Source organism: Lupinus angustifolius, chromosome LG03 (assembly GCF_001865875.1).
Source record: "Lupinus angustifolius cultivar Tanjil chromosome LG03, LupAngTanjil_v1.0, whole genome shotgun sequence".
Taxonomy (NCBI): domain Eukaryota; kingdom Viridiplantae; phylum Streptophyta; class Magnoliopsida; order Fabales; family Fabaceae; genus Lupinus; species Lupinus angustifolius.
In genome coordinates, this window is record NC_032011.1 from 29367192 (window position 1) to 29386014 (window position 18823).

At 34.2% G+C, this 18823-nt stretch overlaps 2 protein-coding genes across 4 annotated transcripts; one reads left to right on the forward strand and one right to left on the reverse strand.

Moving 5' to 3' along the window:
• On the forward strand, positions 37-11720 carry LOC109344401 (protein argonaute 16). 3 transcript variants are annotated; one of them, XM_019583177.1, is made up of 23 exons: positions 37-137; positions 3260-3534; positions 3605-3810; positions 3884-4105; positions 4218-4354; positions 4443-4540; positions 4634-4731; positions 4822-4990; positions 5123-5239; positions 5316-5423; positions 6319-6381; positions 6502-6615; positions 6720-6885; positions 6957-7069; positions 7206-7343; positions 7469-7599; positions 8738-8803; positions 10106-10169; positions 10407-10518; positions 10596-10669; positions 10801-10895; positions 10984-11015; positions 11335-11720. In XM_019583177.1, the coding sequence occupies exons 2-23, from the start codon at positions 3265-3267 to the stop codon at positions 11496-11498; spliced, it is 2757 nt and encodes a 918-aa protein (XP_019438722.1). In that variant the 5' UTR covers positions 37-137; positions 3260-3264; the 3' UTR covers positions 11499-11720. The 3 variants fall into 3 exon arrangements, with proteins under 3 accessions (XP_019438722.1, XP_019438724.1, XP_019438725.1); XM_019583179.1 differs by having other exon boundaries at positions 3887-4105; XM_019583180.1 differs by lacking the exon at positions 37-137 and adding an exon at positions 2298-2488.
• Positions 8809-17381, reverse strand: LOC109344404 (N-acetyltransferase 9-like protein). The gene is made up of 8 exons (XM_019583186.1): positions 17145-17381; positions 16220-16291; positions 16054-16141; positions 15097-15229; positions 14750-14788; positions 13301-13410; positions 11686-11691; positions 8809-8820 (listed from the first exon to the last, which is right to left on the reverse strand). Exons 1-6 carry the CDS (start codon positions 17335-17337, stop codon positions 13324-13326), a joined length of 612 nt encoding a protein of 203 aa, XP_019438731.1. The 5' UTR covers positions 17338-17381; the 3' UTR covers positions 8809-8820; positions 11686-11691; positions 13301-13323.

The window sequence follows — 18823 nt, forward strand, 5'->3', positions numbered from 1 at the left end:
GACGAAAGATCCTCATCCAAAAAAAGTGGCTCTTTGACTCATTGTATTAACGAAATAGAAAAAGAGTGTTTCTCAGTGATCATAGTTAGAAATGGAATCGTGAATGTGATTCTCCAAAACCCTATTTCCATCAACAGGTTCCTTTTCTCTCTCATACTTCACTTCTCTCCTATTTTCATTCATTCTTAACATTCAATGTTTCCATTTCACTATTAACTTATTATTCATTTCACATTTGTGTTGTGAACGGGAAGTCACATGTTCAAAATGTCGGAAATAGTCTCTTCCTTTGTCAGGTTAAGGCTGCGTACATTTACCCTTCCATAACCCACTAGGTGGGAGCTAGTGATAGTGTACATTTCTAGTTATACAGACATTTGTCCTATGACCTAGAAGAAGGTGATGTGTTCAAATACCGGAAACAGTCTCTTCGTTTGTCAGGTTAAGGCTGCGTACATTTACCCTCCCATAACCCACTGGGAGCGAGATAGTGTACATTTCTAGTTGTACAGACATTTGTCCTATGACTTAGAAGAAGGTGATGGTTTCAAATATTGGAAATAGTCTCTTTGTCTGTGAGGATAAGATTGTGTATATCTATCATTCCCCGAACTGTTAGGTTGGAGTAATGAGTTTCGTCGATATGTTTAAATCTTGGAAATAGGGTTTTCTTATGTGATCATAAGATTGTGTATATCTACTCTCGCCATACTGCACTAGGTGGGAGTAATGAGTTTCGTCTATATACATTTCTACTCATACATGCATTTGTCTTTAACCTCGAAGTCATATGTTCAAATCTCGGAAATAGGTTTTTCTTATGTGAGGATGAGATTTTGTATATATACTCATAGCACACTAGGTGGGAGTAATGAGTTTTATCTATATGTTGTCTTGTAATCTCGATGTCATATGTTCAAATCACGGAAATAGGTCTTTCTTATGTGATCATAAGATTGTGTATATTTACCCTTGCCGTACCGCACTAGGGGGGAGTAATGAGTTTCTTTGATATACAATTCCACTCATACATGCATTTGTCTTGTAATCTCGACACTATATGTTCAAATCCCGGAAATAATGTGATAGTAAGATTGTGTATATTTACCCTCCCCATATCGCACTAGGTGGGAGTGATGAGTTTTATCTCTATGTTTTCACTCATAGAGGCATTTGTTTGAGTTGAGCTACTGCATGTTGAATAATTAAGAGATTGTTTTGTTTAAGAATGCGTTTTTTCATTAATAGTTACCAATTGCCTTGATTCTGTTTTCTATCAGTGGAATCATTTTTGTTTGTTTTTGGTATTTAGTGTACATATCTTGAAAATGTGAAACAATATAAAAATAAGGTGGCATATTCTTAATAAAAAAGTGAATGAAATAAAAAATGTTTTCTTAAATTAAACAAGCCCAGATAAGTGTGTGTGTTTTCACATCATTTAGTATCCATTTACTCTTAGTTGCTTCCTTATGTGTTCTGTTAATGGCTTTCAATACAATGTTTAGTTGCCGAAGCTGTTAATATGTAAATTTGGTTACTTAGTTTGTAGCTTCACTAGCTTGTATTCCTACTTTGGGTGACTATGTGTGCATTGTTTTTTTATCCGAAGAGGGATTCCTTTTTAATTGATTTTGGTTTTGGAAGGATCATTTAATTTACCTTATATTGTCGACTTATACATTGCCATTTTGAACGGCAATCTTTTTAGAAATTTTTGGTCTTTCTCACAAGTCATGACACTTTTATGCACCCAGAACCTGAAAAGGCCTTCGAGGTTAGGTAAAATTTGAAATTTTGTTTGCTTTACACTTCAAAGCATTACATTTCATATCTATCCTTCTATTTGTTAACGGATAAATGTTAACGGGTAAATGGGCTTAATTTTCTGGGCTTTTATTGAGTTTTAAATGGCTTGTATCCATTTGCTCAATTAAGATAACCCAGAAAAATTGAAGCAATACGAATTCTTAAACGCAATCGCCGTATCAAAACCTTGAACCACAGTGGAAGTTTGAAGCTTCGAACCAACAAGTGCAGTGCAGCAGCGTTTAGCCATGTCGCAGCAAGAATAAGTTGAGTGGAGTCAACGGAAAGAGTTATTTTTCAGTTTAAAGTGAGATCCATTATGGTTCAGTGATTTTTTGATTCGGGGATTTAGGTTTTCTAAGATTATGGTTTCTGATTTTCTATTTCTTGCTGATTTATTGCGTAGAAATTGTGAGCAGAACATGTATTTATGAAAGTTGTGATTTTAGTCCATAAATTTGATTAAGAATATTTCCATATTAGTACTTTTACGCTTACCTTTTATTAGCCCCTCAAGCATATTTGAGTGGTTTTTTTCTTCTTTTTCTGGTCCTTGCTAGGGTATTCCTTCGCCCTTTGGACAAAAGTCTAATCCCCTTCGGTAGTGTGATTGCCCCTCACAATAAGTGTCATCCCTATGAACTAAACCTCGAACTCTGGCCTTGTACTATACCTCGAGGTATAGGTTTTCCCAACTACTAGACCAACTCCTTGTCGCAATATTTTAGTGGGAATTTACTTCAAAAATCTTGGTTCTTGTGTTTATATTATAATATTTGAGAAAATAAGTACTGTTTTGTTTCTGAAAGAATTGTTTTATTGTGCAATCTTTCCTAAATGTTTTCTCACGGGGAATGATTATTTCCCTCCTTTACGCAATTTGTTCATGTGGGTGTGAATTATGTTCTAGCTTCTTGTATGCTTTTAATTTAAATTCAAAAGGACAAACTGTCAATGACCTATATTAAGTCCTTTTTTTCACATGAATACCTGCTCAACAGTATAAAAAGAGTAGGCAAAACCGGCAAAGCAATTTTGACCAGCCTCTTTTTCTTTTTTGTAGTTGCAGGCACATGAAGTGCTTTGTGGAAACATTTATTCTTTTCTTCCTTTAATACTCCATCAAATTATTATAATGAGTATATGATACTAACTTCTGATCACAAAATTACATCTTATGCTAATACTCTAGGTCAAATAATGGTGTTTGGTTGGCATGATCTTCATTAATTAGTTGCCTTAGAGTGCTTGCTATGTTTTATATGGGTCAATATGGCCTTTGACTTACTTTTCGGTTGAAAGGTCAAAGGTGCAAGCATTTTATTGATATTTGCATTACTGGATCACATCTTTCCATAACTTAAATTAACGGATTGTATCTCTGTTTTGGATTTTAAATATAGTCTGTTCTTTTCCTGATTGGTGTTATATGTGTCATTCGTTGTCAAAGGAAAAATGATGGAGAGCGTAGTTGTTATTGAAGAAGCTGCTGAAGTAACAGATTTACCTCCGCTACCTGGTATTGAAAAAGCTGCTGAGCTACCACCTTTACTTCCACTACCTCCTGATGTGCCACCCAAATTTGATACAGAACAAGTGGCTCCTACTGTGTATTCTGTTATCAGTCGGCAAGGGGTTGGGACCGTAGGAAAACGCATACCACTGCTTGCCAATCACTTCAAAGTTGCTGTTAATGTTCCGGATGCAACATTTTTCCAGTATAATGTATGTTAAGTTTTTCTGTCTCTGCAATTTCCCTTATATCTCAGTCTTTGGGTTAATGAAGGATTTCCAGGTTACTGTTACTTCGGAAGATAAAATAAGTATTGAAAGCAAGGGCATCAGGAGAAAACTGATAAATAGGCTGTCCCAAACATACTCTTCTGAACTTGGTGGCAAAAGTTTTGCATACGATGGAGAGAGGACTTTGTGTACAGTGGGTTCTCTGCCACTTGATAAGTTTGAGTTCAAAGTATTGCTTGAGGAGTCATATGCAAAGCAGTAAGTCCTTTGTATGAATCTCTTAGATTTGCCATGTTTTTGTCTTAAAGCTTATACTGTCTTCAAAATCTAGCAGTAGTACTGAGAATCCTGGTGCTAATGGAAAGCCGCACGAGGAAACTAAAAGATCAAAACGCTCTTTTCAATCAAAGACATTCATTGTGGAGATAAGTTTTGCTGCCAAAATACCCCTTCAGTCCATTGCTCTTGCCCTCGATGGGGTTGAGTCAGATACTAATTCTCAGGATGCTTTGAGAGTGCTTAATATTGTACTGAGGCAGCAAGCAGCTAACAGGTACCGATGCATCCTCTAAACTTCAACGGTATATATTAAAACTTTCTTGAATTAGATTTAAACATAGACTGTTTAGTTTAACTTAGTTAAATAATTTCTTATGAATGTGAAGAGGGTGTCTCTTGGTACGTCAATCATTTTTTCATGACGACTCAAGGAATTTCAATGATGTTGGAGGTGGAGTAACAGGAGTTCGCGGTTTTCATTCCAGTTTTCATCTCACACAGGCTGGATTGGCTCTCAATATGGGTAGGATGCTCTTATACATGTCTTGAATTCTCATCAACATAAAGCTGTATGCTTTTCCTCTTTACATTCTTCATTTATTTATTTTTAGATACGTCCACAACGATGATCTTAAAGCCTGGACCTGTAATTGATTTTCTCCTATCAAACCAGAATGTGAGGGAACCCCGTAATATTGACTGGGCAAAGGTGACAAACTGCTAATCCATGTACACAAGGTTCATGATTCAGCCTTAGTCATTTCTTTTAACTTATTTTTTTTGATAAATGGTTAATTTATAGGCCAAAAAAATGCTTAAAAATTTAAGAGTGCGTGCAACACATAGTCACCAGGAATTTAAAATCTCTGGCTTGAGTGGGAAACCCTGCATTCAGCAACTGTAAGTGCTTGTTTTTTGAAACTCAACTGCCTATTTTTTTCTTGAAAGCTCAAAAACAGGGGGAAACTTATGGGTCTGATTTCTTCCCAGTTTTAGTATGAAGTTGAGAAACGTTGATAACAGTAATGGAGTTCAGACAGTGGATATTACTGTATTTGAGTATTTTGCTAAACACTGTGGCATACAGCTTACCTCATCTGCTTATCTTCCCTGTCTTGATGTTGGGAAACCAAACCGGCCTATCTATCTGCCTCTGGAGGTTTGCTGACTTTTGTGCTTTACTGAACCTTTTTTGGTTCTTATTGAATATTAGTTTGTTTTAACAGTTTAACTCTTCTAAACAACTGTATCTGATTATTATTTTCTTCCTTTGCCTTTCCTTCTGGTGTAGTTATGCTCACTTGTTTCCCTCCAACGGTATACAAAGGAATTATCTCCAATGCAGAGAGCATCATTAGTAGAAAAATCGCGCCAGAAGCCTCAAGAGAGAGTTAAAATTGTAACAAATGTAAGTTTATAGTTGCCTTATATGTTGTGTTTGTTCTTAAAAAACATATTTAAAGCTTTTTAACAAATACTTGTAGGCTGTAGGAGATTATTGCTATGATGATGACCCTGTTCTTGCTGCTTGTGGCATTTCTATCGAGAGGAAAATGACCGAGGTTGAAGGTCGAGTTCTTGAGACACCAAAGGTAAGAATTTCGAGTTCTTGAGACACCAAAGGTATAAATCTATGTGTAATTCATATTTTTGTGGACATAGGAGAGATTGTGGAGGAAGATAAAAGAGAAAAGTGGTTAAAGGAGTTGGTTTTTGTTAGTAGGCCCCCGATTAGGTTCATGTTAGGTGGAATATCTGTCAGAAAGATTCCAATATTTTCTGGCAGTGTGCATCCTTTGCTATCATGTGGTGTATTTGGCTAGAAAGGAATCATATAATTGTCAAAGATCCTTTCTCCTCTTTAGATTTTGTTTCGGAAAGGGTTATTTTTTTGGCATCCCTTTGGTGCTCTGCCAATGGGCTTTGTGGGGTTTTTTATGGTAGACTTGCAAAGGGATTGACAAGCTTTGATGCATCGCTCTACCTCTCAGTATAGTCATTCCTCTTTCTTTTTGTTTGTGTGAGTATTCCCTCATCCCCTTCTTTTGTACCGTTCTTTTCTCTTATGATGAAATTTCTTTATTCTTGAGAAAAACTGAGTGTAGCGGTTAAAATTCAACATTACTGTCTAACCAACAGCTAACTGAGTGTGTGCTGTAATTGAGCAATACAATTGAATATAAAGAGGAAGAAGAGTTAAAGAAGGTTTAGGACTTAGGTCAGTTTTAGGAGAGGAGAGCCATGCGTCTCACAAATGTTCCGGAAGATTGAATATACTGCAGTGTCTCTGCTAATGATTGTCTTTGTTGTTCTTGTACAGTGTACACTCCCTCTGTGATTCTGTATTGTACTGATTGAGATTCACATAGAGGACACTCTATAAAAAATCCATTTACTTCTTCTTTGGTCCAGTTCCTATTAGTTTCCATAAATTAATTGCGAATTAAATGCACTATCTGATATAATACTATTCTATTTTTGACACAGTTGAAGGTCGGTAATAATGGTGAGTGCGTTCCCCAAAATGGAAGGTGGAGCTTTACTAAAAAGGTATTGCTTCATTCTTTGACATTCAGAAAAAAAGTGTTTAAGGCTGCCTCTTTTTCACAGTTATCTCAAATTTGATTCTCTAATTTTATAAATGGCGATGTTGTGTTTCCTTTTCTGTAGGCACTTCTACAACCGTCTCAAATTGATTACTGGGCTGTTGTCAACTTCTCTGCAAAATGTGATACTAGTTACATATCAAGGGAGCTGATCCGATGTGGAATGAGCAAGGGCATTGTATGTCGCCATACGTTATTCTAATGTGTCATACTATATTGATCTGACATTTATTCTTTATTTGATTACATGTGTCTCACCCGTACCTGAATGTTTTTACACAGAACATCGAACGACCGTATACTTTAATTGAGGAAGATCCACAGTTGAGAAGATCTGACCCTGTTACAAGGGTTGAAAATATGTTTGAGCTTCTTATATCAAAACTTACAAAAGAACCAAAGCTAATTCTGTGTGTGTTGCCAGAAAGGAAAAATTGTGACATTTATGGTATGTCTTTTAGCAAAAATTTCCATGGTTTCCTTTTTGATTTTTTAATCACATGTTATGTCAATTTTTAGGGCCATGGAAGAAGAAGTGTCTCAGTGAATTTGGTGTTGTCACACAGTGCATTTGCCCTGTTAAGATCACTGACCAATACCTTAATAATGTACTTCTCAAAATCAATTCTAAGGTAAATGATTATTTATTTATTATTTATTTTTCAATAAAAAACAAATCACTAGTTTATAACTGAAATATGTAGGAAACATGGTTTACCTTATAGCATCATGCATATTATTAGTTTCATATAACTGTCCTCTATATAGCTTGGAGGAATAAATTCTTTGCTGGCAATTGAGCATTCTGGGCATCTTCCTCTGGTTAAAGATACCCCGACAATGATTTTGGGGATGGATGTCTCTCATGGTTCCCCTGGTCGGTCAGATATACCATCAATAGCAGCAGTAAGGCTATCTTTGTTTAAGCTCTTTTACCTAATAAAAACCGAAAAGCTATATTCGCTGTGTACGCCAATCTGTTTATGTTTTCCATCGTCTCCGCACCATATTTTTCTGGTTTATAATTGCAGGTTGTTGGATCTCGATGTTGGCCACTTATTTCAAGGTATAGAGCATCTGCAAGAACACAGTCATCTAAGGTGGAGATTATTGATTCTCTGTACAAGCCTTTGGATAATGGGAATGATGATGGTATTGTCAGGTTCGAGTATAAATTTTTATTGGACTGCTATTGTTTTGCATTTATTAGGGAAAAGTGTCATAAAAATTCCCGGAACTTCATCTCACTTTGAGGTACATGATGTTTCAATGCTAAATAAAAGGCCATAAACTTTCTTAAACATGAAAACAAACCTTTCCATACATTAGGTAAATGAAGACTATTGGTCGTGTGAAAGAAGAAAATAAAACACCTAAAACCTAAGAGATTTAGTCATGATTCATGAAACAAGGCATGCCAATCTCTTTGCATGTGTAGCGAAGTACAAGCTAGGTTGTCAATTGTCGGCTACTAAAATGCATCAAATAAGAAACACATTCATAATTAATGATCAAAATAAGTTTAAGACTCTAAGGCTTTCATATACGTAAGCATTCATAACATATAATATAACAAAAATAAGTGTAAGCTACTAAGACTTCAATATAACAGAAACAGACCAAGCATAAAAAAAAAGAAGTGTGAACCTCTAAGGCTTCAATACAAGTGTATTACAGACCAAGATCTAAGGTTTCAGCAACAAATAATTGGGAGTGGCAGTGGGAGGTTGAGATGAGCCATGATTGTGCAACTGCAAAGTGAGGGGGAGAACCTTTGCCTGAAAGAGGGAATGGGAGAGTGACTGGAAAGGCCTTCGCCGGAATGTGCAGAAGCAGAACTTGCTTCGCCTGCTGCTGTTCAACACTTCAACTTGTTTTTCCGCTTCTTTTAAACACTTCAACGTGTTTTTCTGCTGCTGTTCAACACTTTAGAGTGTTTTGATGCTGCTGTTCAATGTGTTAAATACAAGGAAAGAAGGGGAGGTTAAATTACCAAAAACCCTAAAAAACATGGCACATTTTTAAAAAAGAGCAAAAAAAGACTTTCCCATTTAAAATCAGGGTTCCACTTGCAGCATAACACAGAGTGGGTATTGATCCGCGACTTTACCTGTGACAGGCGCGATGACCATCCGGTTGAAACCTGCCACTCTTCCATTATCGCAACGCTATAGCATGCAATTGACTACCCAAATTACGAGATGTTATAAGACGGCATTATTATTTTTCTTTATTTATTGTGGTTTGCACATATATAGGTCTGTTACATTCATCATACTGATTATCTGAATACCTTGCAGAGAGTTGTTTCTAGATTTCTATGAATCAAGTCAACGTCGCAAACCAACTCAAATCATTGTCTTCAGGTGTCATTCTATCACTGCTACATTTGATTCACATCAAATAGTATATATGTTCTTCATGTGAACTTAGCTAGAAGATGCTAATTGAAATCATTATTGTATATGCATTATTCAATATTCATAAAATTAGAAGGATACTTTAAATGTTGTCCACTCTCCACGTATTTTAATTTAGGAACATTGGGAGGGTGAGAATCCTGCATATGTTGGAGGAACCTGTGTTAAAGAAGGATAAATCCTGCAATACACATAAAGCTCAGCTCCTACAAGTTTCACACCTTGCCTACTACTAATAGAAGAATGCAAAACAGACCAATCTCCTCCCTCGGCTACCATGCCTATATAAGGGATCCCACATATATGCCCCCTAATATCTAATTCTCACTCTCAATTCCTATTCTGCCCTTTTCTTATTTCTTTTGCTTTGGGTGTTTGCCACAACTTGCTGAAAAGCTAGTCGAAGGCTGAAAGGCCAGCTGAAAGTTGAAAAGTCAAGAGCTGAAGCGTATGACTGATAAGCTAGCTGACTGAATTGGAAGTGTTTGGTAGAGTTAGCTGATCTACTAGTTGATAAGTAGAAAATGATGTAAAAGGGCTTATGTCTTTGAAATCTAAGCCCCCGGACTGAGTTGGAGTATTGGGCCTTTATGCTCCTAGGTCCTAACAGATTAAAGGTAGATTGTTCTTGATATGAAGTTATGAATCTTCGGAGAGCCTCATGACAAAAGCTATCTGTTGTAGTTTGAGAGCTCATGGTCATATAAACTCACACCAAAGTCTCATGCTTTTGATGTGAAACTTAAGTCCTATACCTTGCAATTTTGTCCTAACATCATTCGCACAGTCGCACTGCTCCTTAGTAGCCACACCATACCAGGTACACAAACTTAAATGAACCTTGGGGGAACCACACCATAATTGATTGTATCTAGGAGAACCATTTTGAAGAATCGAATTGCATTTGCCCGTCCAAAGTAGCCAGACTTTAACCAATTCTTATTGCTGATGAGGTGGTGGGTGATATTAGAAAGAGGGAGAAGCTGGGTTTGGTTTTTAAGTTGGTACTATGAGAAAACTTATGATCGATTTAACTGGAATATTTTTCCTGACAACAAAATTTGCTATGTAATTACTTTCTCAATTTTGTATATTTTCAGTTCCTAGTGTGTCTCGGTATTAGTATATTATGCCTGTATTTGATGCGTGATTATCAAGTATAAAACTTATATGGGCTCACTTTTGGTTGTCTCCATTTCCTTTTTCAGATTTTTAAAATTTACTTTCTGTACTATATTTTGTGTTCAGGGATGGAGTCAGTGAATCACAATTTAATCAGGTTTTGAATATTGAGCTTAACCAGATAATAAAGGTTATTCTGCAACCTTTTCATTGTTCAATTTGATTTTGTGATTGGTTGCTTGATATTTAGTTACACGTTCTTAATGCATGATTTGATTTACTGATTTTGTTCTTTAAAAAGTGCTAAAAGCTCCAATGGAACATTTTTTATCACAAGTTTTTCTTAAAACAAAGTATGCTAATCCTATCTATACTGCTCTGTTGATGGTTCCTAATCATATCTTATGGTGGAGTTTTTCGATTACAGGCCTATCAACATTTAGGGGAAGTCGATGTTCCCAAGTTCACTGTAATCGTGGCACAGAAAAATCACCATACAAAGCTGTTTCAAGCTAATGGTCTGGAAAATGTTCCTCCTGGTACGTTACTCCTCTTATCCTGTTCATACAAACACAGATAATAGTAGCATTACTGTAATATAAATTTTCTTCCTCAGGGACAGTTGTCGATACAAAAGTCACGCATCCGAGAAATTATGATTTTTACATGTCTGCTCATGCTGGGATGTTTGTAAGTTTACCTACATGTCTTCCTCGCCCGATTTTTAGCATTCTAGACCTGTCACCAGTGAAATATTTCTATACCTCTTGAAATGCTGATGCTTCATCCTTTTCATTTTCCTTATCCTGACTAAATAATAGGGAACAACTAGGCCTGTGCATTATCATGTGTTGCTCGATGAAATTGGTTTCTCGGCCGATAGCTTGCAAAATTTGATCCATTCGCTGTCTTATGTGTATGCACTCTACCCCCCTTTTGTTTATAGCATATTTAACCTACCCTCCAATTGTCCACCATAATAGCTTTTATTTTACTTATTCCAGGAACCAAAGGAGCACAAATGCAACCTCAGTTGGTAGTTACTAATTTCACCCTTTAGTAGTGTTTTTTTCGGGTGCACGAATTCTGTCCCACGAAGTGTGTCACTCCATGTACCACTTGACGTGATTGGTTGAAAAAATATATTGAAGTTAAAAGTTTAACAATTAAGTATTTTTCTCACCAATCACATCAAGTGGCAAACTTTTGGGACAAAAGATGTACTCCCGTTTTTTTCCTCTATTCCGTTAACAAAATAACTATTTCAGCATTGTCTTTTGCAAGAGAAACATGGTTAACTTTTGTTGTATAATAATTTCCCCTTTCATTTTTCTTCTTTCATTTTTCTTCTTTAGTGGCGCCTATACACTATGCCCACCATGCTGCAGCTCAGATGGGTAGATTTTTGAATTTTGATGATTTATCAGAAGCCTCAAGTGTTACTTCAGAGGGAAATGTCCCCATCCCAGAGCTTCCAAGGTTGCATAGTAATGTCAAAAGTACCATGTTCTTCTGTTGAGGCGTCGGGGGCTGTCGTAAATGCATTTCGATTGGCCGATGAAAACCGTAAATATCAGGGATGTATAGATACTATACATGTATTCAGATTAACCCAAATTTTGTCTTTTTGATGTGGAAAGGATTAGTGGGCATGGGTCTAGACTTTGTGCATGTTACTGATATGATTTACTATTCCTTTGTGGGACATGAATTATGGTCAATTTGAATTTGTTTCACATTACCCTTCTAGCTTTTATGCATATATAGCTTGTTTTGAAGCCATTTCCTTTGGCTATGCTTTTATTTTTAATAATGTGATGCAAATATGCTTGAATGTGAAACATTTAGCTTTTACTATTATGTAATGCTTTACCAATAAGTTGTTAGTCTGGAACAAATATGTTATTAAATACTAATAGGTGAGAAATAGATAATATCAAGTTAGTGTTGATATAGTGAAAAATTCCGTGAATATCGCCTTTTAAAGGGTATGATAATGTTAGGAGTGAAGCATTGAATTTAAAAAGTAAGCTATTAGTGTATTTAAGTCATAATACACTTTCACCTAATGGATTTTTTTGGGGTGTGTGATCATGTATGCTGAAAAACAATATTATTGTGAATGAATGATAATTATTTGAATTTCCTTGTGAATATTTTTATTGAAATATCAATGATTTTTTATGTTTCATTATAATAAATTAGTTATCTCGTTGTATTTGATGAACTTGTCTTTATGTTTTATCTTACTTTATGTGAATATATTTTTATGTTAATCAATTATATTTCTTTATTATATTTGATAAGAAACTAATATTTTTTTCATATAAATAAATATATTTAATTAGAAAATAATTATTGTCACTCTTCTATATTTCATGTTATAAATGTTATCCTAAACCATTTACCTTTGCATTATATTACCTTGTTTATTTATATAAAAGAATGAATTTTGGGATAACTAAAAATAATACAATTAATAATATGATTAATGAATAAATATATGATTTTAAATTATAAACATTAAATGATATTATATATTTTATCTATTATAATATTTCATCACCATCTTTTATCATAACTTGTGCACATACATTTTAGAAAGTAAAGTGTTTCCTCATATCAACATATAATTTATTACTTTCAATCAGTAAAAGTATGACATGTGTACTATTTTGTTTAGTTTTAAAAATATTTTAATAAAAATGATCAAATAGAACACATGTTATAATTTTAGTAGTTGGAGAAGATAATTTATCTCCTTATACTATAAGTCTACATTTTATTATCTCAACACATTCATGTGTTGATAATTATTGATTCTTGCATGAAACTAATACATTTGAATAGATAAATTGCACTACTTAAATATTAAATTGAGTAAATAAATAAGAAATTATTTTAATAATGACAACATTATTACTGCTAAATCACACATGATTAGGACTCAGATTTGTAGAGTGAATCTTCTCTTAATAATATTGGAGAGACAAGATATTGTTTTTAAATTTATATTGAAAGATAAAAAATCATTTCATTATATCAAAAGGATAAAAATATCTTATTATGTTATATTTTCACGTTGTTTTTTATGTACTTATCTCTCCAGTATTGGAAAAGATCCGAACTTTAATCAGCCACCTACCCAAAGTTTTGTAACCATCAAACCAATAATAACAGTGAGTACTAAATATGCATATCGAGAGTCGAGAGTCGTGTAGCCGAAAATGAGGGTGCGACTCTAAATTCTTCTTGTACTTAACATGCAGAATTATTTAGATGAACAATGTCAAAATCAATAACGCTCTAAAACTAGAGATAAATAACAATAACTGAGATTTTACTTAGGTGTGTGTATGTTTGATCACAGTACCCATCAAATTAACCAGTTCTTCATTCTTGGGCTCTTTTACTTGGAACTCTAAAGTCACCTATCAGAAAACATTAAGGAACAAAGCATTAATGTCAAAACTTTTCAATCCCTTTGTTTGATCACAGAACTATGAAGCACGGATACAGATACGTGTGTCGGATACGATACGTCGACACATATTTTTTCTAAAATATAAGATACATTACGTTCAAGGATACGTGTATAAAATAGTAGAAAAGACATAAAATAAGTTGGTGTTTGTAGCCTTTAAATAAGTATGGTGGACCATCAGAGGGTCAATGTGGTGCGACGGCATGCTGGTACGAGTCTTTGTGGCCTTTAAATAAGTTAGTGTTTATTAAGAACGAATCTGATATATGTCTTGATGTATATTTATTATATTTTTTTTAATTTTTGGATACTCTACGTATACGTATCCTTCATGAATCCGAGCATGTCCATATCGGATACGTGCCGAACATCGACACACGAAGGTGTTCGATGTATCTGTGCTTCAGAGGTTCAGAACATACAAGCAATACATGAACTCAAAAATCTGTCTAGTTATATGTCCATTGTTAAAAAGATGAATTTCAGCACGAAATAACCGAACTTATGTGTTGTCCATGCTTTAAGCAAAGAGGGAAAATGAGGTAAGATCCTTCGAAGCAGGCGATGAACAGTTTAATTCAGGGTTTACATTTTTTGGGCAAAGCCAGAAACTGCCCTTAAAACCCCGAATTTTAACCCTGGCAGTGCCATGTCCACCATGTGCCGCCATTGCCATACTGCCATGGCAGCCCGAAATCACCAAATGACGGATGTCGCCATTTAGTGGATTTTTCCAAATGGCGAATGGCATTCTACCTAGAACCGCCATCGCTTTCCACCATGGCCGCCATTTGACGACACTCAGGAGGCGGCATGTTAGGTATAGATAACCATTCATATGCCTTCATCACCTAATAGATTAAGTTTGATGGCAGATAATTGATGACCACTAATACTATAGAATAAGGTTCATTTGAAAACAAGAAAGTTAAAGTATCAGTTAGCACATACTTCCTACTAAATGAGTACAAAGCAGTCTTTCAAATTGCGGACAACATCATGTGATGCGGCCGCAATATTGCGGTTGCGGTGACCGTCGCAATTGCAGTGTACTATTGAATCACAGTGATGCAATCGCAACAGGTCACAACATAACTATATCAGGCCGCAATGCAACCGCATCAGATCGCATAATGTCAAAAATATGTTTTTACTCACAAAATAATTCACACCGCAAAGGCCGCAATCCGCATCGCAACGACCACAATCACAGTAACCGCGACCGCAATATAAAACACTGGTACAAAGTATATCTATCTACTTTAGCCAAAATTAAATATGCTTACCTCTTTGAAGATGTTGCTCTCTGAAGTTTGCACAAACCCCTATACCAAATCCATAAGCTAAGTCAAACTTCAGAATTTAACAACCATTTGAAGCTAAAATGAGAGAGACACAACATATATATATATATATATACTATGAAGCATAGATACTGATACGAGTATCAAATCTGATACATCGATACTCATGTTCTTGAAAACACAGAATACGATAAGTTTGGGGTATGCATATAAAATAAGTACATAAAATCCATAAAACATAATAAACATATAATTATTGTTATGAATTTCCAAATACGGAACATATACATGCCTTTAGTAAAAGAGAGATCTAGATTCAGAAGACAAACCAATTTTTTGAACAAGTTAATGGATGCTTCATTTGATTCTCCGATTTTAACCTGAAAGACATTGATCCCGAGTTTCTCGATAGCAAATGCCATCATCATCATAACAGATTCCTTTCCAAGTCCTTTTCCACGGCTATGCTAGCAACGAACAGAGTCATAAAATGTTAGAATGAGGGGATATGATACTTCCTGTCAAAGACCAAATCAACCAAAACCTTAGGCTATTCGATGCAGGCCCGGGAATGGCCGAATGGCTATCGTATCGACAAATTGCATAATCATGTGAACGCAAATTTAGAGCAAAGATGGCAGATAACACAATTGACAATGCATGAGGCTCCCACTTAGTTAAGTTTGGGGAGGGTAGATGTACATGGCCTTACCCCTATTAGCGGAAAGACTATTTCCAGGAATTGAATATGTAATCTCATGGTTCACTACGCATCAACCTTATCGTTGTATTAAGTAGAGAGACTGTTTCCGGAAATTGAATCTGTAATTTTATGGTCACTAAGCAACAACCTTACTGTTGCATCAAGCAGAAAGATTGTTTCCAGAAATTGAATCTATAATTTCATGGTCACTAAGCAACAACCTTACCGTTGCATCAAACAGAAATTGAATCTGTAATTTTATGGTCACTAAGCAACAACCTTAGTGTTGCATCAAACATAAATTGAATCTGTAATTTCATGGTCACTAAGCAACAACCTTACTGTTGCATCAAACAGAAATTGAATCTATAATTTCATGGTCACTAAGCAACAACCTTACCGTCGCATTAAGCAAAGAGACTGTTTCCAAGAATTGAATCCGTAACCTCATGATCACTAAGTAGTAAGCAACAACGTTACCATTGCGTCATATGTAATTTCTTATTCTTCCCACCTAACTTTTCTTTGGGTATCTATGAACTAAGCAACAAGTTTATGACATAAAAATTAAAAGTAAAAGTACCTATTTGGTTCAGCAATCATAATTTCAATCTCTGCTAAATGAGGATCATCCAAATCATTCATGAATATATTTACATCACCAACCATGGCTGCAAAATAACATATATTATTAGTAACCAATCATACCCATTTTTCACATAGTAGAAAAGATCATAAATTTAAGTAACCTTCAATATGGGGTTGTCCATGTAAGAAATTTCCAACAACCAAATCCTTATCCAACACAATAAAAGTCTCCTCTGCAAAAAAATATGAACCCAAAACTCAATAACTCTGAAAAAAACATAGATATATTTTTGTTGATATAATCAACGATATTCCTTCATTCTACAGATAAAAGAACTAATCTCTTTTGGATGCATAGAATGTAACACAACAGTCATGTGGGTCCATGATTTTACTAAGTGTGCCACCACCACCCTTTTAAATTTAAATACCCTGCAGTATTTTATTCCTCCTGAAAGGATGCTCTGTGACCCGAACTCATAACCGCGACTTATAATCCTTGATTCTATTGGGTCGTTATCACTCCCAACAATTATTGCTATAAAAATCAAACTTTTAACTTTTCCCTCTATCTGGGTGGGTATCAAGTGATCTTATACAACTAGACTAATGTCTTGTTAGCGTATATAAATAAATGGATATATGGTATTGTGTGACTAAACTGTTGGGGTCTTGAGACCATGACATCAAGAGGACTAGTAATCATTAATTCTATTGAGTCGCTATAACTCACAACAAGCATTCCTATAAAAAAAATCGAACTTTTAACTTTTTCGTCCATCTGGGTATCCATCACGACCTTAAACTACTGGACCAACGTCTTATCGGTATATAGATAAACAAATGGATAAAAGGGTATGTGTGGACTAAATTGTTAGGGTCTTGAGACCATGACATCAAGAGGACCTATAATCATTAATTCTACTGAGTCGCTATAACTCACAACAAGCATTCCTATAAAAAAAAAAATCGAACTTTTAACTTTTTTCGCCCATCTGGGTATCCAGCGAGACCTTAAATCACTAGACCAATATCTTATCGGTATATCGATAAACAAATGGATAAATGGGTATGTGGGGACTAAACTGTTGGGGTCTTGAGACCAAGAAAGTTGCATGTGATACTCTTGAAGAAGGGTGAGTGGTTCAGAAGCAGTGGATTGAAGAAGAAAAGGGTTTTGCATCCAAAGATGATAATTGGGAACATGAGAATCAAAATATGGAACTAATATTACTTTCTCTCCTTCTAAACTCAAACTCATACTCTCTTTCTTCGCCATTCTCACTTCCCTGCTCTTTCTTCTCACTGCCCTAATGCTATTTACTTTCCTCCACCCAACGTTCAATAGATTATAAAGTTACATATCTCGTTTTTTATAAATCAATCATTAATAATTAATAATAGAGTAAATTATACTGATATATTTGAGTTTTAGCGAAATTATACAAAGTATTCTTTACTTTATTATACTTACACAAATTTCTCATAATCTTTATATTTTATATTGATCACTCTTGCATTGCATAAGACATAATTGTAGTCATTTAAACAAAAAAAATGTGATAAATGCAATTAAGTTAAGCAAAATATATATATTGCGTAGACAAGTCCAAATAATATATGAGTCAATATTTCTTTATTATTTTTGGTTCGTTACGCTATACTATAAGAGCGACTTAAACAATATTTTTTTGGAAATGTTGATGCATTATGTAACAAAAAATAATAAAAATACATTAATTTATATATTATTTGGACTTATCTTTACAATATATACGGAATCAGGGAGGGGTGATTTGTGTAATTTCATTAAAACTCAGGGAGTGTCAGTGTAATTTACTCTTAATAATATTGTTTATACGGAATGATTCACTTACTAGTAAGTTTTTTAAACATACTCCACACTTTATCAATAAATTCCAAATAAATTTAATTGTATGAATTAGCGGGTAAATCTAAAATATTAAATTGATAAGTCATTTTTTTTATAGTATTATAATATTTGGATAGTGATATTTTTTTTAAAATGTGATATCTATATAGTATATATTATTAATATTATTGTAAAGATTTATATATTGGTTTAATATATCTTTGTCATCTTATTTATTTTTTTTCTCCTTTTTTATTTAAAGATTTATTATAAAAATATTACATAATTAAGTTTTGAGTAAATTACATTAATACTCATGAGTTTTAGTAAAATTATACAAATCATTCAAATATTTTTAAAATCTACACAAACTATCCCTAATGATCTATATACATTACACTGATTACTTCTGTAAGAGAGATAAATGTAATTTCTTAAATAAAAAATAATAACGAATGTAATTAAGTTAAACAAAGTAGGATATAATGCGAATACAAATCCAAATAGTATGAGATTTGACGTCAATTCATTATTTCTTTTATTAGTTACAAACTACATTATTAATTCTAAAGAGAAGTTTAAATTACTCTTATACTATATTATAACTAACCATAATAAAAAAAATAACATCGACTATTACACTATTTGTACTTGTATTCCCAATATATCATATTTTGTTTGATTTAATTATATTCCTCTACATTTTTATTTAAGAAGTTATACTTATTTATATATCTTACGGCGTAGTCAGTGTAATGTATAAATCTAATTATAAGTAACTTATGTAGGTTTTAAGTAATTTGAGTGGTTTATATAATATCACTAAAACTCGGGTATCACTATAATTTACTGTTAAGTTTTTTATATGCAATGCGTATTCATTTTCATTTTG